The following is a 15,565-nucleotide window of genomic DNA, read 5'->3' on the forward strand; positions in this document are numbered from 1 at the left end:
TCAGCACCATCAAATCTTGACTGGATCCCTCTAGTTCACTAAAACTGCCACAGAAGGAGACACCAGAAGCCAAAAAAAAATGGGAGCACCTTTTCTGTTCTAAATTGAATTGGAAATAAGAATGATCGTCAGGACTTTTTTTTTCTAGCTTCTGTCCCTGCTACTGTGTGTTTAGTCCCTTTAAGATCATTAGTGTGAGGTAGCTTAAACTGGGGAAGTTCTAGATTGGTTGTTCCAAACTTCCTTCATCTTGATAGAAAAAGAGGGCAGGCAAAGTTAGATACTGGAGCAGTTAGAGTCTCTCAAAGTCTGCAAAAAAAAAATAATAAAGCCCAGATCAACTTGTACTTTCCACATTTTTTATATCAATTGTTCTCCATGTTACAGACTGGTTTTACAACATAGCACCATTTTTTTTTATATTTTACACAGTCTCCTGCTCGTAACCTTTATTACAGACTGGTACGGTATGAATTTTAGTAAGACCTGTGCTGGTACAATCCAGGGGAGGGCCTTCAACAGATATCAGTAACACTTCCACCTGACATGACGATCTTACAGGAAAACAATAAATAAATTAACCGTTTTCACAGTCTGTCCAGCTAGGCCATGAAGTCCAAAATGTAAGCGTGTGGATGAATGGAGTGATGGATTGGATCAGCCATTCAGTGCAGAAGTCCTAGAAGTGATTGGAAAGTACTGAGGTCCTTAGTATTTTACAAGAAGCAGACTGCGCCAATGTCAACACCAAATTCTTGATCTGAACCACCAATATCCAAAGGTGCAACATCCACAATGGGCAAACGGGTTGTTTTCTGTGATCTGTATTCAATGACTGTCTTGCCCCACTTGCCAGTATGTTTCTGAAAAAAGTAGAAGAAAGATATTTTCAGTTTTTGACAGTGTAAATTAAACATATATTCTTCAGTAATGACAACTTTTATGCAACAACTTTTAAGTTGGTTTGAAAATGTCACTGAAAATTATTTCCTTCATCTTATTTATTCTGGGTTTTTTTTTGTCCTACTGTTTCTTCAGAAGCCATTAAAGAAGGATTCTCAGAGGTCCGGTCACCTTTATGTTGTATTAGCTGATAAGCGGAACGGTGGCACAGTGGTTAGCACTGCTGCCTCTCAGCGCCTGAGACCCGGGTTCAGTTCCTGACTCAGGTGACTGACTGTGTGGACTTTGCACGTTCTCCCCGTGTCTGCGTGGGTTTCCTCCGGGTGCTCCAGTTTCCTCCCACAGTCTAAAAATGTGCGGGTCAGGTGAATTGGCCATGCTAAATTGCCTGTAGTGTTAGGTAAGGGGCAAAATATAGGGGTATGGGTGGGTTTCGCTTTGGCGGGTCGGTGTGGACTTGTTGGGCCAAAGGGCCTGTTTCCACACTGTAAGTAATCTAATCTAAAGCCTGACCTTTGCAATGCTCAGTTTCTTTATGCGCTCTGTTACCCGTGTCAATGTTAAATGTCAGGTGGCAGTCCATTCCTGCTCCCTTTCCAAGATGTCCACAGTCTTCCCCAAGACATTTATTGTGTTCAGGTAGCCCCTGGGTTTAATTCAGTGCCTCAGAATGAGAATGCAGTGTTCTACTACTCCAGTTAACTGTCTTGTCAATTTCCTTATTCCATAAACATTCAAACTGAAGTTGCATGCTTCACAATCCAAGGCAAACAAATTTGTCTTTCGTGCTGCACAGTTAGATTTAATGTTCTTATTAAGTTTAATCAGAAAAAAGTCTCCAAAACGTACCGTGCAACCATCTTCCAAGACAGTGTATGTGAACCTGCTGTTTCCTTCCGCTCTGATTTCAATGTCATTTGAGCCTTGCAACAGGAGGGCCTTCTTCAGATTGCCAGAAGCTCTGTCCATGTAGGCAATGCTGTTCTTACAATGATAGGTGATGTTCTGGGAGGCCTCAGTGGACAGTAGACGCAGGAAAGTCATCTGGATGGCAGCAGTGTTGGCTGTCAAACTACTATCGCCATAGCTGAACTGTAAGAGAAGACAAAGAAAGACTCGCTGAAAAGTCTCACAAGCACTTCCCAGCAGCCTGGATATGAAGGAACAGAAAGGTTTCAAGTTAAATCTGCAGTCTGCTGATCTCGAGCCAGTGAGTAACAACAATTGCCCTTTGTCCAGCCTACATTTAAAGAGGGAGAAAATCAAATGGCGTTCTTACTCATCATCAGGAGAGAATCACTAAGACTACCTCAGACAAACTGTATTGCATTGTAGAGGGAAATGTGAAAATCTAAAGCTGTTAATGTAATGGAGGGAGAAGAGCAGCAGTTGGTCCTAATGGGAAAGGTTGCTTGGATGAACACTGGGTTCAAAGTGTGAAGCCACCACTTCTGTTCAGGATGAATGAGATGGACATTCAACAAACTTGCCAAAGCCACTTGGGCAGGGTTTAAATCCTAAAGGAAATGAGTCAAAATTTGGGAAATTAGAATCCAGAAGAAACTGCTTTATTCAAACTGTAATTGACAGTGTCAATAGGTTCAAGAGACAACAATGTGGGTTATTCGTTTTCTCTTACTGAAGGTTAAGCAGGCCCCTCATTGGGATGCAAATCCCTCTCTCATTGAAGAGTATAAAGATGGCTGAAGTGCCCAATTGAGACCAGCGCACTCAGCAGAATTGGCCATTGGATCTGGTGGCTGTTTGATCTGTACTGCTAAAATACTCAACTGATAAACTGACTCAGCCATTGGTTGAATTTAGCAAAGATAAAAAGAATATAGTGACAATGCAGGTAGACAGCATCTGTCAAATAGATGTGTTTTTTAATGTGACTGGTCTCTTATTTCTATAGCATTGAACATTCTACTGTAAAAGTGCTGAAGTAGGTCACTTGGGCAGACAGGATTTCCTTTTGGTGTGAGGGAGAGTTCTCACTAACTTGATGGATGATACATACTTTAGTCACTTTTTTATTGTTAACCTCCACACAAGAATTACAGTATTCAGGTACTTACATGGAAACCACCATTCATAGTCTCGCCAAACCATACGTGCTTCTTGTCTTTTCCCTTGCTTGTCCACCAGTTCTTGCGTGGAATGCTTGTTGGGTTGGGATAGACGCAGGTCTCACCAGTTTCCATGTTACAGAAGACCTTGATGGCATCGAGTGTGCAGCCCTGGTTAGGATCGATCCAGTAATCACCTGCAACACATTCACAAACTCAGAAATGGTTGACATTTCACACCATTCCATGCTCGATACTTCCATCCACAAAGCATGCAATTCAGTTAAAACATGGATATAGAATGTGAATCTTTTTACTGATTAATGTCCGTCTGGAATAAGACCTCAGAAACAATTTAAAAGTATCTATCTTTGTTTCAATGAAATTAATTCAGAGAGCTTATACTGCAATATGAAGAAGATCAGACATTTGAAATTTGAGGTGCTAAATTTTGCTAAAGTATTGTGACTTGCTAGATCCACCAAGGTGGCTGCAAAGGTGCAACTGAAACAAATACAGAATTCTAAATGTGACACTAAATTTACAGCGAGTGCTCCATTTTAGGTAATTCTACTGATTTAATTTTGGATCCTCACGTCTACCTACCACTCTTCCAGTCTGAATGACAAAGTTTCAGGTCTCGGCAGGTACGGGCTGGGTTCTTCTTGCTTCCTTCTGGGCTGCGGATATTTTCGATTTGGTTGTTGAGGGATTTCAGAGTGGCATCAACCTCAGCATCATGTTGACGCAGGAATGGAGCAGCCTGGTCAGCCCGGAAGTATCGGAGTGGGTCAGGAGCTTTCTCAGGTTGTGACAGACCAGCAAAGGCAGACATATCGATACCAGGGCCTGGAGGACCAGGGGGACCAGGAGGACCAGCATTACCAGGAGGACCCTGTTGGGAAATATTCAGAGTAACATTAACACTTGTGACACAATAATGTGAGGGAGGCGATAAGCTCACTAGTCATGGGAACCAATAAACTAGGGAAAGGACTTAGAGAGTTTCAACAGTGAGGAAGTGACAAGAAGAAAGCTGAAGATACTCACAGCAGGGCCAGTTTCACCAGAACGCCCCCGTGGGCCAGGTGGACCAATGGGACCAGTCAGACCATTTGCACCATCCTTACCAGGTGGTCCAACGGGACCAGGAGGACCCTGCAATGGAGAGCAGCAAATGCTATTAGAAACCAGACATTCACAGTATGCTATCGTTGATCCTTTGTTCGCTTTAAGTCAGAGAATGCAAATAAACAATTGAAAAAAAAATAGCTGATTGGATTCTGCACCATGACTCTACATTATAATTCCAGATGAAAGTATTAGGCTGCAATTCACATCAAATTGTGAATAAGTTCAATATAAGCTCATATAAGTTGCATGTTTTGGGGAAGCATTTATTTTGTGGAATTAATCTTCGGTGTAAGGTTTGTAAAGGTGGTATTTGGAGGATATCATTATTAAATGGATATCTGAATACTGATGATATGGCATTGTGCATTTTGGTCAGTCTTTATGCAGAATTCTGGAGATTTTTTTTCTAAAGCAAACCCAGTAAAACTGAAGGCAATACTTACACGAGGACCAGCAGGACCAGCAGCACCAACAGCACCTTGATCGCCAGCAGGACCCTTGAAAAGAAAGAAAACAGGAATGTTATAGTTGCACTGACTGTGAAAGAATAGAATGAACTACATACAATGATGAATATAAGATCCACAATTCCAAAGTTCTTCCTGTTTAGGACAGAAACTCTCACAGTCCAGGTGGGCGCGAGCAGAATCCACCCCTTTTCTCTGATTGAAAGTTTACACTGGGAGTAAGGAGCAGGCCAAGAAACCGATTAGATCAAGAGACAATTCAACTTTGCTGTGCATTAGCAGCTGTTGCCCCTGAATGCTGACCAACTCTGCAATGTCCAGAGCACACAAGCATGCATTTAACTAATCCTAATGTGGTGCTCACTACTTCAAACAGCAAGGATGGAAACAGCATTAATTTGTTCCTAATGTACACCACTCTTTCCAAGCATTAGGGAACTGTTCTCAATCTGCAAATACTTAAATGAGGAGGACCTTAAAAATGGATTGAATATTTAACATGAACCTCTTAAATCACATTAAAGGTAAAACCTATGACTTTTGCCATGATTTATCAAACTTTTCAAATATCATTGCTCAAAACTACATTTTTAAAAATTGTTTAAAATGTTAATTTTGCAAAATTAACCATGCCTGTTAATTATCTGATTTTCCAATGCCTTTTAGTTTTTGTGGTGAAGTGACTGCTGGGCACACCCAGAACTACCTGCTAGTTTTGACCAGGTGAGACATTGTTTGGTCTCACTGCAACAGACATTGGAAGGGCTCCCTCACAAAGGCAGCCAACATACTCGCCATGGAGCTGGGTGTACAAATCAATCTGATGCCAGCAGTAAAGTGGGACTGAGGAATATGTACTGACAAGACAGGTTGGTATGGGTTATTCAAAAACAATTTGAGATTCTTGACCTTAATAATCATCCCTGTTCCTGAAAGTCTTGTGCTATTTTAACGAGAGACAAAGTTGTATGACAAAATGCAAATAAATTCTGAGACCTCAAATCATTTTACCTCTAAAACTGGAATAAAGTGTTTCTTAAATTGGACAAAACCCAGTGGTTTAACACCCCTTAAACTCTGGAACATTGAAGATTGGAACAAGAGTAGGCCATTTGGCCCTTTGACCCTGCCCAGCCATTCATTATGACCATGGCTGATCATCAAGCTCAATACCCTAATCTCCCCATCCCTTCCATATCCCATGATCCCATTAGCCACAAGAGCTATATCTGCTTCCTTCTTGATGTTTTAACCATTTTCTACAGTGGTGAATTCCACAGGCTCACCACTCTGTGAGTGAAGAAATTTCTCTTCATCTCAGTCCTAAAAGGTTTTTTTTTATCTTTAAACTATGACTCCAAGTTCTGCACTTTCCCACGGTCCTGTATCTAACCCGTCCCCTCTTGTTAGAATTCAATAGGGTTCTATGAGATTTCCTCTCATTCTACACTCCAGTGAATACAATTCCAATTGATTCAATTTCTCCTCATGTGTTAGTCCTGCCATCCAGGAATCAACTTGATGAACTTTTGCTGCATTCCCTTTATATCAATAATATCCTCAGATAAGGAGAGCAAACTGCACACAGTACTCTAGCTCTGCTCTCACCAATGCCCTGTATAAATTTAAGAAGGCATCGTTGTTCCTGTACTTGAATCCTCTTGCTATGAAGTTTGCCTTCTCTATTGCCTGCTGCACCCGAATGCTTACTTCCAGCCTTAACTGTAACCAGAGCAGCCACAGTTATTCAGGCATGCATTATCATTAACCTCCACTTTCATTAACACTACGGAATGTCTAAGCGCTTTGGAGGATTTCATTATATTAAAGATGCTATACAAATACAAGTTGTTGTTGTTATTTGGATCCAGTGTATATTTGGTGGGTGTAGGTTTTCCTTTGGTATCAGGTCGTCTGAGCCCAGAGTATATCGGTGTATTCTTCAATTAACTAGAAAAGACCAGTGGGAACAGTCTAGTATCTCCCAGTGGAGTTGTGAGCACACTGGTTAACACAGCATCTCCTCATTGCAGCATTGAGCTCTGACTCCAGTCTGATACGTGACCAATAAAGCACTCCTCTTTCAATGTACCGAAGCTGGGCAGTTTGAGTGATCTTGTTGGAACCACGAAAAAGTGGATTGCCAAGCTCTTTCAGAAACACCACAAAAACAGTTGCTACAACGATGGATCAAAAATACACAATAGTCTCAATGTTATTGATGTGATGTAAAGCATAGTGCAGGCACTGCTAGTCCCTATTAGGTTAGAATTATATCATGAGGTAGCGGTAGTGTGTTAAGTCTCAGTTGTTGTGTACTTTTACGTGTATTTTGTAGCCAGGATTATGGATACTGATGATAGAGGCTTCAATGTTGGATGGATGTGAAAGCCATGGCTGAGCAGGAATCTCTCCTGCTCTTATAGCTTGCCTTTGATATGTGTTGAAAGGATTTGCAGGTTGATACTCAACCTACTTGATCACATTATGACAGCACTTTCCTTCGCTGTCAACTGCTCAATTCAAGAACATTGAATTTAACACTGATTGGGAATTAAGCCTGGTTTCTTTTGGTCTGTATGGCTGTATTATATGTCATGTGTCCAGCAATTCCTTGCATGAGTCTGCGTATTGGACATTGAGCTGAATTGGTATCACACTTGCTGCTGAGTCAGTAGTTTGCAGTTTCCAATCCTCATGAAGGACTTTAACATGTCATCTGGGCTGCTGTGCTATTGCTGCAGTGAGAGGGTCCTGTGATACCAGGAATGAATGAGACCTTTCCTGCCTGTTGTGCTGGATGGTGAAACCCTACAGCATGACTGCAAGACATGTAGTTCAATTCTCCTGGTGTTCTAATCTCAAGCAGATCACCAAAACTGGATTTGATAGTTATTCTTTCATTCATTCAATCTTGCTGAGTTCAATTTTGCTGCCTAAATTAAATGGAATCAGAAATATTTCAGTGTGAAGTGTTTTACAATGTCTTTAAGCATGTGATGAGATCATAGAATCCTGAGTGTGGACACAGGCCATTTGGCCCATTGAGTTCACACCAACCCTCTGAAGAGCATCCCACTCAGACCCACCCCACTACCCCCTGAACCCTATATTTCCCATGGTTAATCCACCCAGCCAACACATCAGTGAACACTATGGGGCAATTTAGCATGGCTATTTCACCTAACCTTAACATCTTTGGATTGTGGGAGGAAACTGGCCACACCCAGAGGAAACCCACACAGAGATGGGGAGAATGTGCAAACTCCACACAGACAGTTGCCCGAGGCTGGAATCAAACCTGGGTCCCTGGTGCTGTGAGGCAGCTGTGCTAACACTGAGCCACCGTACCACAATATGAATGTACATTCTTGTGTCCTTACAAAATAGAGTGTCAGATTTTGTATGAGCCCTTACAAAGTGAAAGTAATCGGTTCCAACTGGTTTACAATACAATGTCCTGAATTGTTTTCAAAATACTCACAGGAGGACCAGGTAGGCCCTGCAGACCAGTGAAGCCTCTGTGACCTTTCTGCCCTCTTTCACCTGCCTCACCAGCTTCCCCCTTGTCACCACGAGGACCTTGAGGACCCTGAAGAGAATATTATTACAAGAAGTTAAAGCAGGTTTGTCAAGTCTTGCTGATCTGGAACGCGATTCACATTTTGGGTTAAAATAAGAAGTGTCAACCTTTACAGAAACAGATGCAACTACATGACAGTATCGGTGGATGCATTTCACATGTTTCATTGAAATTCCATTGCCATTAAAATAAACTGTATTGCAGTTTCATTTAAAGGCCTATGTGCTTCAATAGAATTGTGATCAGATTTTCAGATTATATTCCTGATGCTGACAGTTCTGGGTAAGACTCCAATAGAGTTCTGAAATATTTAAATTGATTAGCCACCTCTAATCAAGGGTAACTACTCTGTATCTGTTCCCACTGCTGGAGAATTACCCCAGGGGCAGCCTGCACTGTGGAGCATTCCCTCACTGGTTCCATGTGTGATCACATAATGGCTGTAATACAGAAGGAGGCCATTTGATCTGTTTGCACTGTCTCTCTGAAGGTTGTAATTATTAATGAAACAAATTGCTCTTTTCTATAACAGTTAACCTAATTTTTTCAACTTCCCTTGCTCTGTCGAATTAGTTGAAAGAAATTCCATAAGATACTGTTTCAAAATATCACATGATTTAAGGTTACTTACAGGCATACCACGGGCACCAGCAGGACCAGAAGGACCCATTGGACCTTGAGCACCCTACAAAGGAAAATAACTTTATTAAATCAATAATAAAACACAAACCAGTAGAAACATTGCTAGTCACCAAAATTACTCTGTGTTAGATCCTTTAGTTAAAAACCTGATAAAACTAACTAAAGAATTTAACAAGTGAATAGATAAAATCTGTCTGACACATTTGGCTAATATTACTTGTTTATTGTTTGCAATCGACTGCAAATTAAATAATAGCAATGTCCCTCATACGTACAGGCTCCCCTCTGTTTCCTTGTTTGCCAGTTGGGCCGACAGGACCGGGAGCGCCAGGGGCACCGGGAGCACCAGGGGCACCAGCAGGACCAGTCTGACCTCGGTCACCCTGTTAAGGAGAAGGAGAAAGCTATCATCAGCCACTCAATGATCTTTCAAAGAACAATAATTGTCAGGTTTGAAGCTGAAATCTTTTCAGTGGAGAATTGATATTTCACGACATTATTTTCAGATTTGATCACGCCATGAACTGCTTTACCGTACGCAATGATTAGACCAGAGATCCCAGGAAGAAGTGGATGAATAGTTCAAGCAGCAAAGTATATGAGAATTGGGAGAAAGTGAAATTGGTTTTGGATTGTTGATAGCAACACAATGGGCCAAATGATTTCCTTCAATGCTACAAACTTCTCCAGTTCTGGCACTCTTAACGGCTGGCAACACAATGGTGGAGCAGTAATGTCATTGACCTAATAATCCAGAGATCCCCCACTAATGTTCTGGGGACCTGGATTTGAGTCCCACCATGGCAGGTGGTGAAATTTGATCTGGAATATAAAGCTTGACTAATGGCAGCCATGTCAGAGAAGCCCCTCTGGTTCTCTCATGGTCTAGCTATCAAGGACAGACAATAAATGCTTGCTCAGACAGTGATGCCCATATTCTAAGACTGAGTAAAAATATAATCTGTAAGTTTTCAATACCAGAAATATTTTAAAGAGTTTCTTTAAATCATTGACCATAGCATGACACAATATAATCTCCACTGGTAGTCCCTCGCAGACAAACGTGACACAGAGTTGTTACATCAGCTTCACAATTCGGGGAGCCAATTGTAAGTGATCCTGTATTTGGTGACCCCTGTTCCTGCTTGACACTGGCTGTCTTTCTCTGGAACTTGTAATAACTGGGTTTCTTTGAATGCCTGTCTGTCTGGCATGGTTTTTGAGGTACAGTACAAGAAGTCTCTTTTGTTTTTTTCCTGATAGTGGACCCACTCCTCTCTCCACACAGCACTGGTCCTATGTCAGATGAATGGAATTCTCTCCCTCAACTCACCACTGGCGGCATTGCCCAGAAACAAACATTTTCTGTAAGTGATCCTTTCCTTGTATCTGTCATTGGCATTAGATGTACACATTTACAAAGGTGAACTCACCACATATTACAGTCCAACTGAGTGAACTGGAACACAGTAAAAAAAATGAAAGAAGTTCAACATTGTTCTTCCAAATAATTTCAACCATATTAACTGAAACCCTAACAAAGAACAAGTCTGTTACAGTTAGTTATTTAGCTGCTACAGTTAAGCTATTATATTCTTCAGTTTTTCACTTAATTTGTTATGGAGACGAGCTAATTATCTGTTTGGACAGCTTTTAACTAATATCTAACCATTTTGTTTTCTTTGCTACAATTGCAATGTACCCGGAGAGTAATATTCAATCTCTCAAATTCCCACATTTTCAGAAAACGGTGAGAAGTTCTGCATGTGCTTTTATTGGAGGAGACAAACTTGAAGCGGAATGGTAACTAATGTTCACTATTTGGGTGTTTAGGTGTTTCACTTCTGAGTGCAATGGATTAATACTTCTCCGTTCTGCCCGGGTCTTTGTTCAAACCCACTCCAGACTGATTTAGAGTTACAAGTTGATTTTCCTCCTCTATCGTAGGAGCTCAGATAGCTTCATCGGATTACATTACAACATGAAAACAAGCTATTTGGCCTAGCCAGTTTGTCTTGGTGTTTAACCTCCATATCGTTGCTAATCTAAATTCCAGCCCCCTGTCCTGTTCCCATATCCCTGGATTGCTCTTCCTTTCAGCCACCAGGCCTTAAATATTAACTCATCTCAGTCATTAAGAGTGACGATTGAAACAGAGGCCAATGCAAATTCAGTTCCCATTTAATATTGGTTCACAGTTCAAACTGTCGCAGCTGTGACTGGGTGGTCTTCTAGTGTTGGGATTCAAGCGGGTTATTGGGCCGGAGGGAGTTTTATTTTTGTAACTAATTTCCTGATTCTCAGGAAAATATGATTGGTGAGTATTTTTACATTTATGTCTTTGGAAAACTCAATCATTAATTTTCTTCAAAATTAATGGCCAAATCTTACCTTCATACCAGATGCACCATCACGACCAGGAGGACCATCAGCACCAGGGTTGCCCTGTAAAGAGATGCAAGGCAGTCAGAAGTGACAGAGGAACACAAGACAAAGATATCACATTTACAGAATCACAGTACAGAAGACCGACATACCTCACGTCCAGGCTCTCCAGAGGGACCAGTGAGACCAGGTGGACCAACAGGGCCAGGGGGGCCTCGGTCACCAGCAGAACCAGGAGCTCCCTGTTTGCCAGGCTCACCCTAGAGGGAAAAGCAAAATGGCGGTTACATATCAGAATATGTTTGGCGTTTTTTTTTCAAATATCTTAAAGTTGGAAATGACTGTTGGCATCAATGTTAATACCCCTGCTCCAGGTGTTGGTCACTTCAGGAGTGTGGCCTGTGCTGTGCACTCTTAATCCATTCGTTGAGCAGGAGCAGCACGAATCTAAGTGACCCGGATGCAAGGTTGCCCAGGAGGAGAACAGTGGTGTTGCACTGCTTCTCGACACTTTGGGCTACCAACCCAGGCACAATGACCTGTGAATAGTTGGCACAGGAAGCCAAGAGTAAATTCGAAGGCCATGACAGAGCATTGCCATCGGCAATTCAATGCCAACATCTAGATGCATTTGTATGGCATTGCCAGTGACCAAAGTGTCGAAGATGTTTTGATATTTCTTTGTTCAGGTGCTCCCAGGGGTGGACTAGGCCACAGGAAGTGACAGATGTATTATTCTGCAGCTTCCAGCAAGCCATGGCATGAACCACAAACCAGCAGCAGCAACAGCAGCATTGTGTGACCAGGCACAATGCTCGTTTCACTCTCTCCAGGGCTCGCAGTTGGCAGCCCCTGTCCACAAGACTGTGGCCGACATGAACACAAAGGGAAGTTGTTCCATCAGTGTGGCAGTCCACCTCTCAGCAGAGAGTGACAATAGACTCCCTGAGAATGCTCTTCATGGCTTGACTTCAAAGCAGTTGTGTTTATGCCAGCTTTACTTGAAGAGGGCAGATGGCTCCTGAGAGACCCAGAGCACTCTTCAAACTGGGTTCAAGCTATCCATGCAATAACCACAGCTGGACCGTGGGCGTAATGAGGGTCCAGTTCATTACAGAACATACCACTGGGATCTTAAAGCAGGTATCTCCACTGATTCGGCCATACCTTACAATACAGCCATCCCAGGTTCTCATAAATGACATTAGCTATTGCTATGTCAGTTTGTCTCAGTTGATGGCATTCCATTCATGAAATCCAAAGCTTATGAGTTCCTGCATTACTCTTGAGCACATGGTCAAGGTGAACACCTCAATGCTGTACTGAAGGACTGCCGAACTATTCAGGCAGATGCAAAAGGTCCATAGAACCACTCAAAGTAAAGGAACGAATGCTCCTGACATCCTTGCCATTACTTATATGTCTCCAACAACAGATTAACTGGTCACACATCTCATACACCGCTTGTGCGGTCTCCATGTGCTGAAAGGTGCCTGCCATGTTTGCCAAGATAACAATATTTCCAAAGGTGACTATACTTTAGAAGCAACTTTATTAACAATGTAACACCGGGAACAATGTGAGAGGAGTGTGTGCAATTTTGTTTTTGCTTTTAGTTTTGCAAAGATATCTTACCAACAAGGAGGAACAGAACGGCAAAGACACGGCAAAACAAAAGCTGGAGAGTGTGAACATAGAAGCTGCTTTTGCAGGGAAAGCTGAGATACGGCCTTCAGTTTAAAGGTGTCTTCCAGTGAGTACTGTTGCTGTCCATGTGCAGAAACGACACATCCCTAAGCCAGCTGCAGTTGCACTTCCTTCTGCAGATCCTCAAACCTTAATGGAGGACGTTGTAAAATTCTGACTGAAATTAACAAAAACTAGATATTTACATAACGCCTTCAGCACAATCAAATGACACTGACCCAGTAAAGAAACACTCAGACCAATGTAAAAATCAAATCCAGTGTTTTTATTCCAAGCATTAGGTGTTCAGTGAATGTAGTCAGCTTTGTACCTGTGGTTTGATGTAGTACAGAGTGCCTGGCTAAGCCCGTCTTCTCCTCAGCGATTCCCTTGGAAGGAGACAGCATGTTGTCTGACTGCTCGGTCCCACTGTCAAGTTGATGGAACTGTCGTGCACAGGACTTCCATGTCGTAAGGACTGCAGTCGCTCTGCAAACTGGTCATCATGACTCTGGATGGTCTTGCTGCCTGCACCTATTTAGTTTCAGGCATACCTACTGCCACTTGTATCGGGATAGTTAATGGCCTGGATCATTTGAGCCAATATCTGCTCATTAACTGCTCCCCTCCACTGGGCAGTCCTGCAAAGTATCCACTGAGTTGGCAATGGAACCTCGGGCATCTGGAAGGTCTGTGAATCCTTAATCAAAATGTCTGCATCCAGTCTCCAAGTGTGCTGAAGTTAGCAAAAAAGAGCCTCCTCCAGACTGGAGTCAAAGGTTTCTATAGTAGTCATGTGAACATTCATGAGAAATGTCCGCACTACACCAATGACTTGAACTCTGGAAATTCCCTGCAGATGCCACTCCAATTACCAAACATTGTGTGGACAACTGCAGTGCAGACAACCACATGCTCATGCCTGCACAGATCGAGGTAGCGTACTCCTCCACAATCCTTTCAAGGTCTTGCAGTGAATGTTCCAAGCACACTCCTGGCTCAGCTGGATGATCTGCTCAGATAACAATTTCTGCTGGTCAGCAGATCCCACGCGATTCATCATGCTGGACTTTTGCTCAGCAAACGCCTGGTCTGCTACAGCCAACATCACTTGCTCCTTTTCACCCATGAGTTGTGACTTACCCTGCAACCCTTCCTGAACCTCACCACCTACATCCAAAGAGTTGTGTAGCTGTTCTTGACGTTTGACAGAGAGTGATTGTGATGCAGAGTGCTGTGAACAGTTGCCTTTCTCACAGACACTGCTTCTTGCTACACTCCATTTCTGTGAAAAGAGAAGATAATGTGTCATTCTATGGTATTACCGGCATTGTTACTTAGCTTAAGCATGTATCTGAATGACAGTCATTCAACAGGACAAAATGGTACAACATGAACATTAAAGTACTAGCCATGAAATCGTTTGAAGCTTGCAGCTTTGTCGTCCCCCACTCCCTCTATACTCTCCCCGCGTAATATTTCCAAAGTGGCGTTCTTGGACAGGGTAGGGGATTGGCACTGCTCTCGCTGATTGAAGGCCATCTTGTCCTGCAAGTAGAAGAACAGTATTGGTAGATTGAATGTACACAGAGCACTGACAATGTCATGCAGTTGTACAGTTTCTGTGACATACCAGATATTCTCATTAACTGGGTTAACCCTGTTCTGTTCACTTCTAAACAGTCATTGTCTAAATCCCCTTTTGGAATTGTTGTAGTACACACAAATTTGCAGAAGCACTTCAGAGCTATGTGTCTTAAACATATATGTCCCCATTCATTGCCTTTGTATCTCTTGGCAGTGCTGCACTGGTTCACCTCCTCATGCCAGTTTTCATAGAGAAGCACAAAAGGATGAGAAGGTTGCCAGGTTGACTTTCTTGCATGTCCATTTATGGCAGGTGCATATTAATATTATTGACTTACCTTAGCCGAATTCTTCAGATCTGCTGGCCACTTGCTGAGATCTTGGAGACAGCGTTTACGTGCTCCACGATATCTTTCCATACCTGCTGAATCAGGTGTCTGAGGAGTGGCCCTCTGTGCAGGTACATGTTCGCCCAGTCCTTTTATTAAAGCCTTTAGCGCCTGGTTGTCAAAATGGTACTTCCTGTGCCTGGTGCAGTCCATTGTCCGCAGAGGATTGCTGTGAAAATAGCTGCACTGGGCTGACATGCGCAATTTCAATGCTTTAAGCAGCTGCTTTAGCGCTGAACCTACACCACCAAAAACAGATTAACTCACCATTCACCTCATTTGCTGTCTGCTAATTAGCTGCCGCAGTTGCCAAGGTCATAGCATTCCGAAAGTAAACCATTGCTTTTTAAGCGCTTGAGATGTTTCTGTGGGACATGGTAAGGCAGTATACAAACCTTTTTCTTTTCTATAAAAACAAAAGTGTGCTGGCAATGATTATCAATGCTTTGCTTTTATTGGATGCTGCATTTTGCGATCATTATAGCGCATGTTATCTCGCATTGAAAAGAAGTTCAGCCAACTTGTGCTTCATGGCCCAATTAAACCTTAATTAGCCCCTGACCAGTATCTGCTGGCTGATAGTGTGAAGAACCTAGTTTTATGAAACATTCACCACATGGTCTAACAGAATAAATGTTACACAATACACTTCACAATAGTTTTCAGAGTTTTGAGTATTGGTCATTATCTTGAAAATGTTAAGCTCCCACGTATTGTGAT

At 42.4% G+C, this 15,565-nt stretch overlaps 1 protein-coding gene across 2 annotated transcripts in view; it reads right to left on the reverse strand.

The window, feature by feature from the left end:
• Positions 1–342: 342 nt before the first annotated feature.
• LOC132805760 (collagen alpha-1(II) chain) overlaps positions 343–15,565 on the reverse strand; it is an 80,617-nt gene continuing 65,394 nt past the window's right edge. For both annotated transcript variants that reach the window (XM_060820990.1, XM_060820991.1), the window contains 11 exons: positions 11,336–11,443; positions 11,190–11,243; positions 9,074–9,181; positions 8,788–8,841; positions 8,058–8,165; positions 4,550–4,603; positions 4,023–4,130; positions 3,579–3,867; positions 2,982–3,169; positions 1,753–1,995; positions 343–863 (listed from right to left, as the gene is read on the reverse strand). In XM_060820990.1, the coding sequence (XP_060676973.1) occupies positions 717–863; positions 1,753–1,995; positions 2,982–3,169; positions 3,579–3,867; positions 4,023–4,130; positions 4,550–4,603; positions 8,058–8,165; positions 8,788–8,841; positions 9,074–9,181; positions 11,190–11,243; positions 11,336–11,443 (1,461 nt within the window). In that variant the 3' untranslated portion in view covers positions 343–716. The remainder of the gene's footprint in view (positions 864–1,752; positions 1,996–2,981; positions 3,170–3,578; positions 3,868–4,022; positions 4,131–4,549; positions 4,604–8,057; positions 8,166–8,787; positions 8,842–9,073; positions 9,182–11,189; positions 11,244–11,335; positions 11,444–15,565) is intronic.

The sequence above is a fragment of the Hemiscyllium ocellatum genome, chromosome X, assembly GCF_020745735.1.
Source record: "Hemiscyllium ocellatum isolate sHemOce1 chromosome X, sHemOce1.pat.X.cur, whole genome shotgun sequence".
Classification (NCBI taxonomy): domain Eukaryota; kingdom Metazoa; phylum Chordata; class Chondrichthyes; order Orectolobiformes; family Hemiscylliidae; genus Hemiscyllium; species Hemiscyllium ocellatum.